Here is a 19,116-nt window from a genome sequence, read left to right as displayed (position 1 = left end):
CGGATGTCTTGAAGATGCACCCGCTCCGCGCCGGATGAATGAAGATAGAAGATGTCATCTGGATGAAGACTTCTTGCTGTCTGAATGAGGACATCACCGGATGGATGAAGATGGAAGAGGCTGCCCGGCTGAAGACTTCTTGCCGCCTGGATGATGACTTCGCTGGCTGGATGAGGATGGATGTCCGGACTTCAATAACTGTTAGTGGATAGTCGGGGGTTAGTGTTAGGTTTTTTAAGGGTTTTTTAATTTTTTTTATTTTAGATTAGGGTTTGGGCAATGTAAAAGAGTTAAATGCCCTTTTAAGGGCAATGCCCATCCAAATGCCTTTCTCAGGGCAATGGTTATCTTAGGTTTATTTTGATAGGTTTTTATTTGGTGGTGTTGGTTGGTTGGGTGGTGGTTTTTACTGTTGGGGGTGTTTGTATTTTTTTTTTACAGGTAAAAGAGCTGATTTATTTGGGGCAATGCCCCACAAAAGGCCCTTTTAAGGGCCATTGGCAGTTTAGTGTAGGCTAGGTTTTTTTTTTGGGGGGGGGGGCTTTTTTATTTTGATAGGACTATTAGATTAGGAGTAATTCGTTTTTATTTTTGATAATTTAATTTTTTATTTTTTGTAATTTAGTGCTTATTTTTTATTGCAATTTAGAAAATTGTATTTGAATTATTTAATTAATTTTATTTTATTGTAATGTTAGTTTTTAGTGTAAGGCGGGTTAGGTTTTATTTTACAGGTAACTTTGTATTTATTTTAACTAGGTAGTTATTAAATAGTTAATAACTATTTACTAACTAGTCTACCTAGTTAAAATAAATATAAACTTAGCTGTGAAATAAAAATAAAACCTAAGACAGCTACAATATAACTATTAGTTATATTGTAGCTAGCTTAGTTTTTTTTACAGGTAAGTTTGTATTTAGTTTTAAATAGGCATTATTTAGGTAATAATTGTAAGGTTTATTTAGCTTTATTTTAATTATATTTAAGTTAGGGGGTATTATGGTTAGGGTTAGATTTAGGCTTAGGGTTATGTTAGGGTTAGGGTTATGCTTAGGGTTAGAGTTACGTTAGGGTTAGGTTTAGGGGTTAATATATTTATTTAGTGTTAGTGATGTTGGAGGCCAGAGGTTTAGGGGTTACTAACTTTAGTAAAGTGGCGGCGACATTGGGGGTGGTAGATTGGGGCTAATAACTGTAATGTAGGTGGCGGCGATGTTAAAGGCGGCAGATTAGGGGTTAATAACTGTATGTAGGTGGCTGCGATATCGGGAGCGGCAGATAAAAAGGTTAATAGTTTTATTTAGGTGGCGGCGATGTTAAGGGGGCAGATTAGGGGTTAATAACATTATGTTGGTGGCAGCAAGGTTGGGGGCAGCAGATTAGGGGTGTTTAGACGTGGTTTTTATGTTAGGGTGTTAGGTTTAAACATAACTTTTTATTTCCCCATAGATATCAATGGGGCTGTGTTACAGAGCTTTTGTTTTGGCAATCGCAGGTGTTAGGCTTCTTTTTTGCCAGCTCTCCCCATTGATGTCTATGGGGAAATCGTGCACAAGCACGTCAAAGCAGTGCTTGCATTTTGGTGCGGCATGGAACTCAATGCCACAATATCGCCCACACAAGCCTGCCTTTTCAAAACCTGTAATAGCAGAGCTATAGGGAGGTGAAGCAACACCACTTTTGTGGCGTTAATTTCCCTATAGCGCTGTAAACTCGTAATCTAGCTGATTGTGTGCTGCTGTTAATAAGCTTCCTGCACTAGGTATAAAGGGTCAACTAGTGTTACAAAACAGGAAAAATTTTAACACAAATAAAGCACATGCATATTCAAATCATATGAATCTTTAGGACATTACTTTGAAATGACTAACCTGTCTGCAGACCTGCTTACACTAATAGTGAATCAAAAATACAATAATAGTATTACTTTTTAAATATAATGATATTTCATTACAAATAAAGTAAAATAATTTTGAGTAAAATATTGAATTAATAACTAAATATTAAAATTTTCACTTTTTAGATTGTTATTTAATATTGCACGCCGTATTGCTGTATTTTAAATTTCATAAATGCATTTAATTTAAAGAAGGGTTGTATTTGAATTTTTTTTTTTTTTTAAGGAACAATAAAGTTATTTTATTTCTTTATTTATGTAGTAAATTAAGCACTGCTTTGCAAAATATCTGCATACAACATTAAAGTTTTAGAAACATTTTAAACTGCAATCATACACTATTTTGAAGTCAAGGGACAATCCTCTTAAAATTCCCTTTAGAGTACGTTTATCTTATTTCCCCTGCTCTGACCAATCAAGGAGTGATATAAATGAGATCCTGTACTGATCAAGCAATCAATGCAAGGAATGTGGTAGGTAAATAGAAGGAAAAGCAGACAGAATAAATAATGAAACCACATTGCATTTTATAAAAGATTTATAATAAAAGATTTTGGCCTACATTATAAGTGGAGTGCAAAAATATTAGCACTATTGCTTATTAACGCCATTCAAGCATAATCAATAGCCGTTCTATTTTTGCAGAGTCCAAAGTTATTTTTTATTGCTCAGATTATAGTCTAACATTTGCATGTTGGATAGAGTGGGTGCACTAAATCTCTCATAAAATAGACTTCTTTGGGACATGGAGTAAAATTCATGTCAGATATCGCTCGAGCACTAAGCAGGTAGTGGAATTTTTCTTATAGTTTTGTGCTATACTATGAATAACTATGATTTAGTTAAAAGGACTTTTTAAAGTCAAAATTAAACTTTGATTGAATAAAGTTACATTTTTTTTTTTTTTTTTTTTTTTATATATATTTTTATTAAGATTGAGTTTACAGTACAGCATAAAATGTAATACGTCAAAAGAAAAAAAAACCAAAAAGAGCAAGATACATAAATACAGAAAAAATATTCACAATATACAATCGTAATTAACCTGTTATTGTTTCTGTTGCATCTCTGAATAAAAAGAAAAAACAAAAAGAAAAAAAAGTAGTCTCAACCTTATTTTTTTCTATTTTCTATTTTCCCGCCAACTTCAAGGTATTCATATCGAAAAGAAATAAAACCTAGTGACATAGTGTTTGTTCTTTTTCGCAGAATAATAATGTAATTTAAACTTTCAGATGCCACATATACCCTGATTTACCTTGTTTTGTCATGCTATGTCTTATCTTTGGAGACCAGTCATATTTGTCACTTGCTCCTTAGTTTCGCTCCCCCCTATCCCTCCCCCCCCGCCAAGGGAGAGAAAAAAAAAAAAGAGGGAATACCTCCCAATGGAATCTACCATATCCCCAATAGTACCAGTTCCGAATTTCTAAATGGGAAAATCATATAATCTATTTCCACTGCCGAAAAGATCTTAATAAACAGGGACCATTTTGCGAAAAACTTTCTAATGTCCCCTTCGTCGTTCATATTGGTGTCTAACTGTTCTAATATACATTGTTTTTTTAGACAGTTTTTGATCTCCATAATCGTTGGTGTTGCAGTCGATTTCCATTTCTTAAAAATCAAGTATCTGGCTGCAACCACTGTCGTGTTAATTAATTTATATTGGGGATGTGATTTTTCTCTATCTTTTCTCAGGAAAACACTATAACTCAGGGTTATTTCAAATGGAGGGATCTTTACTATATTTTTTAACCAATATTCTACTTTTTTCCAGAATTGACCCACCTTAGGGCAGCTCCATATCATGTGGACCAAATCCGCTGCGGGTTGTGAACATTTTGGGCATTTATTAAATTTATTGTTCCCACATTTTAAACCTTTCTCTGGGGTAAAATACGCCTTGTATAGCAGTTTAACTTGTGATTCCCTCCAGGTTGAGGATAATGTGGATTGAGCTATTCTTGTGAAAGAGCCCTGTACCAGCTGGGCATCAGCATTGCTCTCTGGAATTAAGTTGTTCCAATCAGCCGAGAGTCTCTCAAGATTTGATATACCCCTAAGGGAGACTAACATATAATAACATGGTGAGATGGAGAACTGACCATTTTTCACCATTTCTAACCACCCCTCCAATTTCCCCCACGTCCATCTTCCGTTTACCTCCCTCCTGAGTTCTGTTACAAAGTGTCTGGCTTGCAAGTAGGCAAAGAACTCTCTATTGTAGATATCAAATTCCTGCCTAAGTGATTCATAAGTTTTAATCGCTTGATTCTCTCTATCTATGAACTGAATAGCCCTGTCCAATCCTACCGTATGCCATCTTTGAAATGTAGCTGAGTCTAGGCCAACCGGAAATTTCGGGTTGCCCCGAAATGGAACAAACTTAGATGCATTACCATCTATTGATAGGAGCTTTCCCAATTTCCACCAACTTTGTATAGGATTGTAAATAGTTTTAAATGATTTCAGTTCCTGCGGTATTGATTTGGATTTACAATGTATTAAGGCTACTGGTAGGAATGGGTAGCAAATGTTGTTCTCTAAGTCATTATTTGTTATATAATCTTTAGAAAAGATCCAATCTGCCACAATGCGTGCTAAGTAAGCTATGTTATACAGATGTACATCCGGCAGTGCAAACCCCCCTTGGTTTCTTGGTAGTTGTAATTTAAAAAAAGCAATTCTTGGTTTTTTGCCCTGCCAGATGTATCTTCTCAATGCCGCATTCAACTGCCGAATGTCTTTCCCTTTGAGAATTATTGGAACATTTTGGAGGATATATAGCAGTTTTGGCAGTAGTACCATTTTGAACAAGGCTATCCTACCAGTTATGGACAGGGGGAGACTTTGCCAGCTTGTTAACCTCTGTTTGATATCCTGCAATATTGGGGGAATATTTAATTCATAAAGCTTGTCTATATTAGATGGAATTAGGACGCCTAGATATTTAAAGGCCTCTGACACTATCTTAAAGGGTATGTTTGATGGTGATTTCTTATTTTTTCTCAGCCATAACATTTCTGATTTTGAAGTGTTGACTTTGTAGCCTGAAAAAGAACCAAATTGTTTAATAAGCAGTATTAACTTTGGCAGGTTGTCTTTAATATTTGCTATGTAGAGAAGAATGTCGTCTGCATATAATGCAATTTTAAGCTCCTTATTTCGTATTTTTATGCCTTCTAATTGATGTCTTACCATCATAGCTAAGGGCTCTATAGAAATATCGAAAAGCAGGGGGGAGAGAGGACATCCCTGTCGGGTCCCCCTCTCCAGTATGATCTCTGGGGTAAGGGAGCCGTTAACCAGCAGTCTTGTAGATGGTTTGTTATATAGATTTTTAATCAGTTGACAGAATTTACCTTCAAACCCAAATTTAAGTAAAGACTCTGTTATATGATCATAATGAACCGAGTCAAATGCTTTTTCCGCATCTATAGAAATGACTGCCTGGTCAGGGATGTCCTCCCCCCCCCCTCCCTAGCCACCTCTGTCTTAAAATAGTCTACCGTCAACAGAGCTTCTCTTATCTTTGCTGATGAGTTGCGTTTGTAAAGAAATCCTGCTTGATCTTTGTGTATAATTATAGGTAGGATAGATTGTAGTCTGTTTGCTAAGATAGATGTTAAAATCTTATAGTCTATGTTCAGTAGGGCTATAGGTCTGTATGACTCTTTCAAGGTGGGGTCTTTACCCTGTTTAGGTATTAATATTGTGTTTGATGCCGAGAAAGAGGGGGGGATTGGAAGCTGGTCTATGTATATTGCATTATATAAATTACAAAGATTTGGAACTATCAATGGCGAAAGAATTTTATAAAATTCATTTGGTAATGAGTCTGGGCCGGGTGCCTTGTCCAATGCAAGTTTGTTAATGACTTTCTCTATTTCCAGCTCAATGATAGGAGCGTTTAGGATCTCTAACTCTTCCCTCCCTAGAGATGGGGGTGTCAGCTGTCTCCAGAATTGAGCAGATTGGGTCTTATCAGATTTTTTGGATGAGTATAACTCCTGAAAATATATGAACAAGAGGTCTGCTATCTCCTCTGACCTAGTTATTGTTTTGCCTTCCTGTTGGAGTGACTCAATCAAGGTTGCTCCTTTTGATCCTTTTACTAAATTAGCCAGGAGCTTACCTGTTTTGTTTCCAAATCTGTAAAGTCTGGCTTGGAGTTTTAATTCTTTTTGCGAAGCCTGGTAGGATAAATACGTATCTCTCTCATTTTTGGCTTTTATATATTTAAGCCAGTTAATCCTTGATTTATCTAAGAGATAGTGGTTATAGGAGTTGATTAATGAACTAGTCACTTCTTTCTCTCTACTTTTGATTTTTTAATAAAGTTACATTTTAAACAACTTTCTAATGTACTTCTATTATCAAATTTGCTTAGTTCATATCCTTTGTTAAAGAGTAATTCTAGGTGAGCTCAGGAGCATGCACGTGTCTATAGCCATCTGGCAGCAGTGTTTGCAACATCGTTCATAATAGCATTATACAATGTTGCCGCCATAAACTGCTATAGACACGTGCACGCTCTTGAGCTCCTATCAGTCTATCTAGGTCTATGCTTCAGCAAAGGATACCAAGAGAACAGAGCAAATTTGATAATGAAAGTATCTGTGTCATGAATTTTGACACTTCTGTCCCTTTAAAGGCTTAAAAAAAGAGCTACATTTTGTAGCAGTAATTTGGATTGTACTCAAGTGCATTTACTCACCACTTGTAATAAAAAAAAACAATGAGTGCACTAATAGCATTCCCTGCACTATCCTCCATTAAAAGTATAGGGCTCGCTAAAACAGTTTGGGCTGTATTATATTTAACCATCTACTTATAATACCAGATTGTGCGTTATTCTTTGCGTGAGTTTGCGAGAAAGATAATGCCCTATGCACCATGAATTGTGCTCCAATTGTAGGCTAGTCCTTTTTTTTATAATTTAATGTCCCCTTAAAATGTTCTAGCTGTTTCACCCCTTATCTCCCTTGGTTTTGGATTGCCTTCTACAAGTTTTCTAGGTGTGCTTTCTGTGTGGCTTTTATTTCTTGTAATTAAATGTGAGCATTTATTAAGGCAGAGATAAACAGACATATATCTAAACAGACACATAATAATTCCTCTTGTAATACATTATTGATAAGAAACTGTTTAAACAAAATAAAAACTGTATGAAAATCACAGAACAATAGTATATAATTTTGTTTATAAAACCATTTTGGATAAAGTTTTCATTTTCAAAACTGCTTTTTTGTTTTATCTCATTTTTAAGAAAGGCTTTCTTTGCCCCTTAAAGGGGATGGGGTGCATAAAAAAGGATTACTGTGTTGATATATGAATGAACAGTTCTGGTGCTGGAACACAGTGCAGTCTGATTTTAAGATTACTTCAGTACTTTGTTATATTTAATGCTTATAAATCATGTTATGGATGTCGACCTCTCTCCAGATGGTATGATTCAGGAAGGCTTGGAAAGTCAGTGAACACTATTTCAGCATTTTAATGTACTTGAGTCCTATGTTGTTCCAAGCAGAAAAATATAATCATTTGATATATACATATCTGCAAAAGCAAAGTTCAAGCTGTCCTTAAAAAAAACTCTTTCCATCTGTTTTGATCAATTGCTTGGTGTCTTCTATTTCTAACATGACATGCATTCTGATATAGTATATTTGGACAATAAATTTAGAGAAACAGCTTCTAAAATATTTTGTAACTATTTAGCTTTCTGTGTGTGCAAAGCTTGCAGGGCTGAATCAGCTTTTTACATTGAATGAAGGTGAGCAGAGGAGGGCAATAGGTTAAGAACAAAAATGTAGGGTAAAATATGTATTTATTTATTTATTGCAGTATACAGGACTTATTTCCATAACACAGTAATCCATAAATTATTTATTTATTTAAAAATCAAGACGGTTATGATTTGACAACACATCTCCAGACAGGAGAGCTATAAGGAAAATGTGCTCCATTTGCGAAGCCACAAATATAGCTTCAAAGCGCCTTTGGCTGCAGGCTCATCAGACCGTTGCTTCTTAACTTATACGCTAACTATATAGTGACATATTTTAACCCCCCCTGGACTTCTCTGACTGGGGAGATTGACAGCCCCTGCTCAAGTGCAATTGGCCGGGCATGAGCAGGGAGCGGCTTTGCACATGAGGCAATAATAAATACGGGCAACTTTTTGCTGCCAGCAAGAAGCGATGCCGGGAGGACATGGGGGGAGATGTACATCAGTGTCCGTCTGGGGGGGGGGGGGGGGGTAGTAAATCTGAAGAATTTTGAGGGCCTAAATATAGAGAACAACGTATTTTTAATTCATTGTCCTTTCAGATAAAAGGTATAAAAATAAAAGATCCTTGGTTTTATGCATGGTGAAAAAAACTGCAATGCATAAGTTTTTGTCTGCTTTTCTTGCAATCTGAGAATGTAGTTTGTCCAGAGAGGCTAGAGTCCATTTAATGGAATTCAAAACCTACATGCTGCACAGTGATTATTTGCTATGTACAGGATCTCATTTATATCCGTCCCTAATTGGCCAAAGCAGAGGAGACACTCAATAGGCTTTTTTTCAGTGGGTATTTCTGGACTTGTTTTGTGTTTTTACATTTATTTTGGATATAAATCTTTTACATTGCTGTGATTTATTTATGACCCATATAGAAAATACTTTAATGTCACTTTACAGAAGCTTTGGGTTATAGTAACAGCCACAATGCGTGTAATGTATTACCTACCAATAGTTGAATAGAGAAGAATCATTTTAAAAATAAATGTTTTTCCATTACACATATAAATAATTAACTTTAATAATTCTGCAATGAACAAGCCAGCCTTCAAGTCAAGAGATTTTTTTTTATCTGTACTTAAAGGGACAGTTTACTCAAAAAAATTCTCCCCTTTAAGTTGTTCCCAATGATCCACTTTACCTACTGGAGTGTATTAAATTGTTTCCAAGTATTTCCATTAACCTTATATTGGCATTAAAATTAGTTTATTTAGCTTGTGGTATCCCCACCTATCCTGAAAGTTTTTGGCCTCGAGGCCAAGCTTTGTTAACACAGCCAGCAGAAGAAATTACACTCCCAGTGGGTTATAGAACAGATAAGGTAATAAAATGTTAATTTTCCATTGTTCTCTCCAAGTATTGGTGATTGGTCTCTGGACAGATATAAGATAAAGAAGCAGGTATATGTACACAATGTGATAAAGTAATTAGGTTGTGGCTTCAAAACAAAAGCAGCTAATTCATATACACAAATAAACCTTAAAAAAGCAAATTTCATACATTTTATACTCTGCAGCTGGTAAAAAAAAGTAATTGGAAACACATTAAGGGAAAACATTTTTTATAGTGTACTGTCCCTTTAACAGGACAATTAGAGGTCTTATGGTCTGATATGTTTTCTTGAACACGAATGGATTTTTAAACCTATAAAGTTACTGCATGTACACACTAGAGCTACTAAGGGCTCCATGTACGAAGCAGCGAAAGCTGCTCCGGAGCCTTTGCGGGGCAGGTTCGCATATGCTTCCTACACCCTACGCCACCTCTTAGGTGGCGAAGCAAAATCACCGAGAGCACGCACGCTCTCGGTGATTGACAGCCCCTTCAGTGGCGTGATTGGTCACGCGATTGAAGGGGCGGGCATTACACACTCCGATGAGTGTGTAATGATACATATGGGCAAGCGGATCAATAGATCCGCTGCCCGTGTGTAGCGGGAGCGGGCGGACAGCTTCGCGAGTTAAGAAGCTGTCCGCCCGCCTCTTAGTACATGGCGCCCTAAGTGTGAAGCATATATTTCCTGCCATGTGATGTTTATAAACATGTGGGTTGATACAATGTAAAAGCTAATGCTTGTGTATTAAGGATAAAAAGAAAGAAAAATGAAAAAAGAATACAATTGAATAATACAAGTGAAAGGCTCTACTCCTAGGCTAGCTCACCATCTTCTCATTTTGATAGTAGTTTTTTATTTAGTAATAACTACAGTATGTGTAAATAATTAAACATTATAGGCATTTGTGTAGATGAAAGTGTTATCACAAACAAGTTCTAAATGCAAATAATCTTCCCTTTAGGTTTGTTTATGTTCAAATACACAATAATAAATAAAAAATGTCCTATAATAATAATTCTTTCATACTAATATATTTTTCTATAATTGATGAAAGATAACTAAATGACACATTGAAGCTCATTTATCAAGCTCCGGATGGAGCTTAAGGGACTGTGTTTCTGGCGAGCCTGCAGAAACAGCAGTTATGAAGCAGCTGTCTAAAGACCACTGCTCCATAACCTGTCCGCCTGCTCTGAGCAGGCAGACAGACATCGCCGCAATTCAACCCGATCGAGTATGATCGGGTTGATTGACAACCCCCTGCTGGAGACCGTTGGCCGCGAATCTGCAGGGGCTGCTGGTGCAATTCTGAATATGGAGAGCGTATTGCTCTCCGCATTCAGCGAGGTCTGTCGGACCTGATCCGCATTGTCGGATCAGGTCCGCCATAGCTTTGTTAAATAGGCCCCATTGAAGCAATATTTAAACATATCCCTTCTGAATGTAATTCTATCCACTTTTTATAGGGGTCCAAAAGTGGCACCATTTTTCAACAGGAGGATTTATTTGTTTAGAGATATTTTTCTAGTATCCTATATTAAAAAATGAATGTGCATATTTTATACCTCAATATTTTTATATCTACATATGTTGCTTATATATTCAGTTAGCAACTCCCTTTCAGAATGGCTTTAATGCATGAGCAATTCTAAAAAATGCGGAGAAGAGATCCTCTCTCCCCACAAGTCCTTCAACTACCTTGGACATTGTGGTAAATGTTGACGGGTCGGGTACCATTGCATTACATTTTTAGCATTTGTTTCAATCAATAGTGTAGAGATGGATTTTACACAAAGTTGGAAAATTATTTGCCAATCTGCCTGTTGAAGTAAATATTTAAATCTTGCTCCCATTTGTGAGTGAGGCAACTTCTAAGACAGCAAAATAAAGCCCCTTGCTATAGTAGTAGAGGAGCATCACCTACATAATTTAAACACCCACAAATATACAGTACTTGAGAATCTATCTGAAACTCCAGTAACATTTAACTAATAATTATATCCCCATAGGAAAAAAGAATGCAATGAACACTAATTATAAATTGCTTATTTTCCTGTAATTTACTTAAGCTTGCAGATGTTAGGATGTATTCACAGTTATCCCTCACATCCTTAGGCTTGCTCTTTGCCAGTTATTTATTTGCCAGAGGACATTATTTGTCAGCATTGCTGGTTGTGCTTGATAGGTAACATTATCCCATAGTGTCTAGTGACATCACACATAAAAGGGAAGCACCCAAAATACTTCCTCATTGCTTGTGGTGTGGTAAGGCTCTCATATCAAACTTCAAAAGAACAGGTGAAAAAGCCTCAAAGATGCTGGTTATTTCTGTAAAGGTTTCTGCCACACAGAGAACCAAATGGTTTTAGTGAGGGAAGAGGGCATTGTAACGAGTCCCTATCTACCTTCCTGTACACATTAATAGGACAATCAACCTAATTTGAATCACTGGAAACTCACGCCTAGATTTATAGTTTTCCGGCCAAAGGGGTGCGTTAGCTACGCATGCTTTTTTCTGGCCGCACCTTTTAAATACCGCTGGTATTTAGAGTTCACAGAATGGCTGCGTTAGGCTCCAAAAAAGGAGCGTATAGCATATTTACCTTAAGGGCTGGTAAGGTAAAAGAGCTTTGAACTTTTGTAATTTAGAATAGGGTAGGGCATTTTTTTATTTTGGGGGTCTTTGTTATTTTATTAGGGGGCTTAGAGTAGGTGTAATTAGTTTAAAATTGTTGTAATATTTTTCTGTTTGTAAATATTTTTTTATTTTTTGTAACTTAGTTCTTTTTTATTTTTTGTACTTTAGTTAGTTTATTTAATTGTATTTATTTGTAGGAATTGTATTTAATTTATTTATTGATAGTGTAGTGTTAGGTTTAATTGTAACTTAGGTTAGGATTTTTTTTACAGGTAATTTTGTAATTATTTTAACTAGGTAACTATTAAATAGTTATTAACTATTTAATAGCTATTGTACCTGGTTAAAATAATTACAAAGTTGCCTGTAAAATAAATATAAATCCTAAAATAGCTATAATATAATTATAATTTATATTGTAGCTATATTAGGGTTTATTTTACAGGTAAGTATTTAGCTTTAAATAGGAATAATTTATTTAATAAGAGTTAATTTATTTTGTTAGATTTAAATTATATTTAACTTAGGGGGGTGTTAGTGTTAGGGTTAGACTTAGCTTTAGGGGTTAATCCATTTATTACAGTAGCGGCGAGATTCGGTCGGCAGATTAGGGGTTAATACTATTTATTATAGGGTTATTGAGGCAGGAGTGAGGCGGATTAGGGGTTAATAACTTTATTATAGTAGCGGTGCGGTCCGCTCGGAAGATTAGGGGTTAATAAGTGTAGGCAGGTGGAGGCGACGTTGAGGGGGGCAGATTAGGGGTTAATAAATATAATATAGGGGTCGGCGGTGTTAGGGGCAGCAGATTAGGGGTACATAAGGATAACGTAGGTGGCGGTCGGCAGATTAGGGGTTAATAAGTGTAGGCAGATGGAAGCGACATTGTGGGGGGCAGGTTAGGGGTTAATAAATATAATATAGGGGTCGGCGGTGTTAGGGGCAGCAGATTAGGGGTACATAAGGATAACGTAGGTGGCGGTCGGCAGATTAGGGGTTAAAAAAATGTTATCGAGTGGCGGCGATGTTGGGGGACCTCGGTTTAGGGGTACATAGGTAGTTTATGGGTGTTAGTGTACTTTAGAGCACAGTAGTTAGGAGTTTTATGAACCGGCGTTAGCCCATAAAGCTCTTAACTACTGACTTTTTTCTGCGGCTGGAGTTTTGTCGTTAGATTTCTAACGCTCACTTCAGCTACGACTCTAAATGCCGGCGTTAGAAAGATCCCATTGAAAAGATAGGATACGCAATTGACGTAAGCGGATCTGTATGGTATGTGAGCGTTAGACCATTTCCTGACTGACTCTAAATACCGGCGTTAGCCCAAAACCAGCGTTAGGAGCCTCTAACGCTGGTTTTCACGGCTACCGCCCAACTCTAAATCTAGGCCTCAGTTTCTAATGAGGGGTCACTTGTCTTCTCCTACTTTAGTAGATCACTAAAGGTATTTTCCTTCCCTGCTAGATAAAAATTGTATTTTTTTGCATCAATTTAGAAACTAAGTAGGGGCTCTTTAAAATCTCTAGCTCCCTCATAAATCACTCAGATGATCGCTCAATTTATAACTAACCAGCACATTGGAGATGTCACTTATTTATGATACTGAGCCTACCACTAGGATACTTCCCCTATTAGCCAATAAATCCCAACATTCTTCTTTGACAAACCAGAACTAAGAAGCAGAGCGAAAGGGTGAGGACAGTGAGAGAGGTCAAAGGACATGGCTGTATGAGACAAGAGTGGTGTTGGGCCAATTTGTCGGGGTGATTGGCGATTTCAGAGTTCATTTACTCCATTTAAGCAAGGGTTTTAGATGGCCCTATTTTCCAGACCATTAAAATAGGAGATAAAGGGGGCCTTAAGGCAAACAGATCAGAGCTTCCAAATCAAATGTGAGTTTCTGGGAGCTCTTCTTGTAGGATATGCATATTTAACACCTTGAGATAAAATAGTTATACTTTGGTGATAATAATATGCACGTAGACCTATAGCTTACATATAGACTAATATCTCTTTTAGCCATATTGGACTGTTTGTAACCAGTGTTGCAATAAAATGAAAATATTTACCTTTTTGCTCTAATTCAGAATGTATTATCATTTCATATTAGATCTGGTTTGGCTGCAACAGTAAAAAAAAAAAAAGATGAGCTACGCAGCAGCTTCCTGGCAGAGCTCATACCTTAAACCTCGTCTTCCTAAAGCCAAATCAGCTCAACACTGAATGTAAATTCATTCTAGAATATTGCTATACAGGAAACGGTTTATTTAGACATCCCTGTATAGCAAAAAAAGACTGAATCATTTATAATTGTCAGGTTTTCAAGCAACCATTTTCCTTCACTCTTTGAAAAAAAAAAAAACGTTTCAGCTCCTACAGAGGCCCAGGGTGCACTTTTTCACCCAGGTGTTTTTTTATGTTGTTTTAAACATTTGCTTTTCATGTATTAGTATGAGAGTAGCTAAGGTCTTGACTCTTCTTGTTTTAGGGTTGTTTTATATCCTTACCTTGTTTGTAACCCTGAGGTATTTGAAATGTCTACAGAATTTTCTTGGCTGGGTCACACTTATTTCTTTCTTTACAGATGGCCTGACAGACTGTGTAGACCCTGATTGCTGCCAAAAAGCCAATTGCTTCTCTAGCCCTCTCTGTCAGGGATCACCTGACCCACTAGACCTAATTCAACAAAGCCAACCACCGTTCTCCCAGCATCCCCCAAGGCTCTTCTATGATCGAATTAAATTCCTTATTGGCAAGGACAGCACTCATGTGATTCCTGCAGAAATCATATTTGACAGCAGGTATGTAAAATACTATTACATGTGAGAGAGACATTTTTTATGTAACCACAGACACAATAAAAAAATAATAATTTATAACTTAATTTATTACACCTGTCCCTTATGGGTTTGGTTAGCAAGATGGACTTGCTTTTTGATCGACAAACTTAATTCAAATACTTGAAAGACCAATTGCATTAAGGTTTTATGCAACATATGAACAGCTTACAGCTTTATACATGCAGTTTGGTGGAAAGAAGTGGCAGTGGGAGAGACAACAGAGACATTTTAAACTGATAAAACAAAATAGGGCATTTCATAAAAATATTGCCTTTATTTAAAGGTACATTGCACTCAACAAACTTTAATGTATATGAAAATGTGCTATGTTACAAATATGTTTAGCATAAAAATGTTTAGTTAAAGGTCTTTATTTTAATTTCGAAACTAACAAGATGTGCAATGGTCTGTGCTAGTTTGAACCATGGGGCAAGAGCCAATTGGCTGATAAGGAAGATTTCAAGAGCTCTATTGGTGGATAGAGACATGCCCTAAAAGCATTAGATCAACCTTTTATTTTGAAACACTTGACTTGGGTATCTGTTTTTCAAAAACAAAAAACCCTTTAATATATGTATGTTAAAATATACTCTTTAGCTGCAACACTTAAAAATGCTTCTGATGTGCCTTTAAGACATAAAAATGTACTAGTGAATTGAGTATGTGCTACTAGCCACACTGGATTTTAGATTGTATCATCAAGAAGGAATTGGTAATAACGTATGTACAAATGAATCTATCTTCTATCAATTTACTATTTCTTTCTTAGCATGGCTGTTATGGCAATTACAGTCAGCCATATTTGTGAGCATTTACATTTTGCATAGCTGTGCTGAATAATCTTTAAACAAGGTATGTAAACATTGTGCAATGTGCACCCCCATTATGGAAAAAGTTTAACCTCTTTACACGAAGGACCTGATGACCAAAAGTGCCACGAGGCAGCGAGATATTCAAAAGGGATCCGTTGTGATGTTGAAAAAGCCGGTAAAATATTAAAAAGGGCTGACTGTTAGACATGAGCATGTCGAAAAAATTCGGTTTGGTTCGGATTGATTCGGATTTTTTCGAATTTTGGTTCGGATCGATTCAAATTCGGAAAAATTCGAATCAATTCGTTTCGGATTCGTTTCGGATTCGAATAAATTCGTCTCGATCCGGTTCGGTTCGGAAATTCGGAATTTCGGTATGTGTTAGGTGGGATGTGCTGTGTATTAGACTAGTATTATGTACTGTATATTAGGTGTAACCCATAGCAGAGTGATATACCCTAATATACTGTACAATACTAGTTTAATCCATGGCCATCCGAATCTACCGAATAAATCTGAATAAATTCAAATTAATTCGGTATTATTCAGTAGATTCGGCACTATTTTAATTCGGAAATTCGAATCGATCCGAAACAAATCGCACATTTCTACTGACTGTACTGCTTAAAGGAAGCATCACTGAGAGGCATCTTACCATACATTTCAGTGGGTGGTGATGCTTCTCTAATACTGGTGATAAATTCAAAGCAGCATCGCCACCTACATCAAAAGGTGTAACGTAAATGATCCCTTTAAACAGTACTATATGACAATACAATTTACAGGTGTCAACAAAAACTTAACCCTATTAATACAATAGAATAGTTAATTAAACATATTAAAAATACACCTATAGGAGCAGGGGGACATCATCTATGTATATACATTTTTAATGTATATGTATAGTATAATGTTACAATATGTATGTAAGCTTTAGGCGTAATTAAAAAAAAATTGCATTGTGTGCTTAGGCATGTTTTTTTTTTTTACTTATTTTAAAAATGCGTTTGTGCTTTTGCAATATTCATATTTCCATTATATTGAGAACGCAAACGTGATCACAATATGCATTCTACCATAATATTGACAATGCGATTCATATTTCATAATATTGCAATTGAGATTGTGCGATCATGTTTTACTTATAATATTGAGATTGCATTGAAGCAAACATGTTCTATATTAAATGGACAGTCTAGTGAAAAATAAAGTTTCATGATTCAGATTGGGCATGTAATTTTAAACAACTTTCCAATGTACATTTATCATCAATTTTGCTTTTTTCCCTTGGTATATTCTTTGTTGAAAGCTAAAGCTAGGAGGCTCATATGCTAATTTCTTAGCCCTTGAATGTCGCCTCTTATCTGAATGCATTTTGACATTATTTCACAACTAGACAGCATTAGTTCATGTGTGCCATATTGTGCTAATGCCCGTGGAGTTAAATAGGAGTCAGCACTGATTGGCTAAAATGCAAGTCTGTCAAAAGAACTGACATCAGGGGGCAGTCTGCAGAGGCTTAGGGGCATATTTATCAAGCTCCGTAAGGACAGACAGAAGTTATGTCCGTATGGACAAACAGAAGTTATGAAGAAGTTATGAAGCAGCGGTCTAAGACCACTGCTCCATAACTTGTCTGCCTGCTCTGAGGCGGCGGACAGAAATCAACCCAGTGACACCCACTGCTAAAGGCCAAATGGCCGTGAATCTGCGGGGGCGGCATTGCAAAAGCAGTTAATCAGAACTGCTTGTGCAATGTTAAATGCAACAGTGTATGCTGTCGGTATTCAGCGATGTCTGTTGAACATGATCCCTACAGCGGATCATGTCCGTCCGACTCTTAATAAATCGGCCCCAATGAATGGAAAAGGTAGAGAAACAGACATGGTAAGAGAAGATGCTAATTAAAAGAAATAGAGGATCAGTGATAAGAACACCAGGATGTAGGAACATCTAGGATGTATGAAGAAAAAGATATATGGAGAATTTGAATGATTAACTCTCACATGAAACAAGTAATGACATGCTGATAGTATTTGTTACCTGTAATTCAGGAATAACAGTCCCTCTCTGACTGCATGAAGGTGAAGGAAGAACAATTGGATTTGGAGTGACAAAATTGGCCGCATATCTGCAGGGGTGGCATTGCACCAGCAGTTCACAAGAACTGCTGTTGCAATGATAAATGCCGACAGAATTTATCAATGTGCCACGATGTGCAGCAGACATGATACATTACTTTGTATGATGTCCTCTCGCACATTGGTAAATATACCCCCATGATACAGACTGTTGGTTATGCAAAGCTGGAGAATGGGTAATAAAGGGATTATCTAGCTTTTCAAACAATAAAAATTCTAGTGTAGACTGTTCCTTTAATATTTAATATATATCTATAAATATATATTATTATAGAAAATATTTGCTACAGTGCAATCTCAATATTATAAGTAAAACATGATTCTGCAATTGCGATATTATGAAATATGAATATTGCAAACAAGCGTTGCGAAACCTGCAATCACATTCTGAAAACACGCCTGTAGTTTGAATAGGAAACGTTTTTGTTTTTTTTCTTTATTAAAGGGACAGTATACTGAAAAATAGTTTTTCGCTTAATGTGTTTACAATTGCTTTCTTTACCAACTGCAGAGAAAAAAAATGTATGAAAAATAGCTTTTTTTGTTTTTGTGTGTATATTAAAGCTCTGATTTTGTGTTTTGAAGCCACAACCTAATAAAATGGGTTGAGCTTGTAGATATAATCAGATCTCATTACTGTATCACATTGTGCACATATACCTGCTTCTTTATCTTATATCTGTCCATAAAACTATCACCAGTACTTGGAGAGAACAATGGAAAATCAACATTGTATTACCTTATCTCTGCTATATCCCACTGGGAGTATAATTTCTTCTGCTGGCTGTGTTTACAAAGCTTATCTATAGCTGGGACCTGCGGCCACAAACTTTCAGCATAGGTGGGGATACCACATGCTAAATCAACTATTTCAAATGCCAATATAAGGGTAAAGGAGCTACTTGTAAACAATTTAATACACTCCAGCAGGTAAAGTGGATCATTGGGAACAAATTAAAGGGGAGAACATTTTTGAGTAAACTGTCCCTTTAACAAAGTAGATCACAGACAGGACAAATATATAGACATTCCAATTCTATTGAAATTTCATGGGAGTAACCTGCATTTTAATGGGGAATTTCAAATATTCAAAGCTTTTTAGACAAATCAGTCTCGCCTGCTTTTCAGTGACTATATTTCCCAGATTGACAAATCTAGTGACTGTACAGTGAAACTGAATATACAAATGCATAATTTGAAGTACTACTACACAAAAAAAAAATGTTTTGTGTAAACACACTTTAACCCCTTCAATACTGGGACTTTCAGAGAAAAACCTGAGAATTTTTAGCAGTTTTGCTATCACTCCATTTAAACAGAGATAGAGCCTTTTTTATTTACCTCTCTAAACTATATATACTGTGTATATATATATATATATATTTTTTTTTTTTTAAAGTAGACAACCCATTTCACCGCCAAATGCGATCAAATAAAACATTTTTTTTTTATTTTTTACAACCTTTGGGTTTCTCACTAAAATTATTTAAATACTGCTTTTGCAATCATGGCACAAATGGTTGTAAAAGTTTCTCTGGGATCCTCTTTATTTAGAAATAGCAGACATAAATGGCTTTGCCATTGCTTTTTGGTAATTAGAAGGCCGCTATTTGCAGCTGTGCACCACACTTCTTTTATTTCAGGCAGTGAAGGGGTTAAT

The 19,116-nt window shown here is 36.2% G+C and overlaps 1 protein-coding gene across 6 annotated transcripts in view; it reads left to right on the top strand.

The window, feature by feature from the left end:
• Positions 1 to 19,116, top strand: part of TENM1 (teneurin transmembrane protein 1) — a 1,037,319-nt gene that overhangs the window by 659,478 nt on the left and 358,725 nt on the right. For all 6 annotated transcript variants that reach the window (XM_053699127.1, XM_053699121.1, XM_053699124.1 and 3 more), the window contains one exon: positions 14,248 to 14,464. In XM_053699127.1, coding sequence (XP_053555102.1) covers positions 14,248 to 14,464 — 217 coding nt within the window. The remainder of the gene's footprint in view (positions 1 to 14,247; positions 14,465 to 19,116) is intronic.

The sequence above is a fragment of the Bombina bombina genome, chromosome 1, assembly GCF_027579735.1.
Source record: "Bombina bombina isolate aBomBom1 chromosome 1, aBomBom1.pri, whole genome shotgun sequence".
Taxonomy (NCBI): Eukaryota; Metazoa; Chordata; class Amphibia; order Anura; family Bombinatoridae; genus Bombina; species Bombina bombina.
Note: the sequence above shows the minus strand (reverse complement) of the source record. Positions and strands in the feature narration are given on the sequence as shown.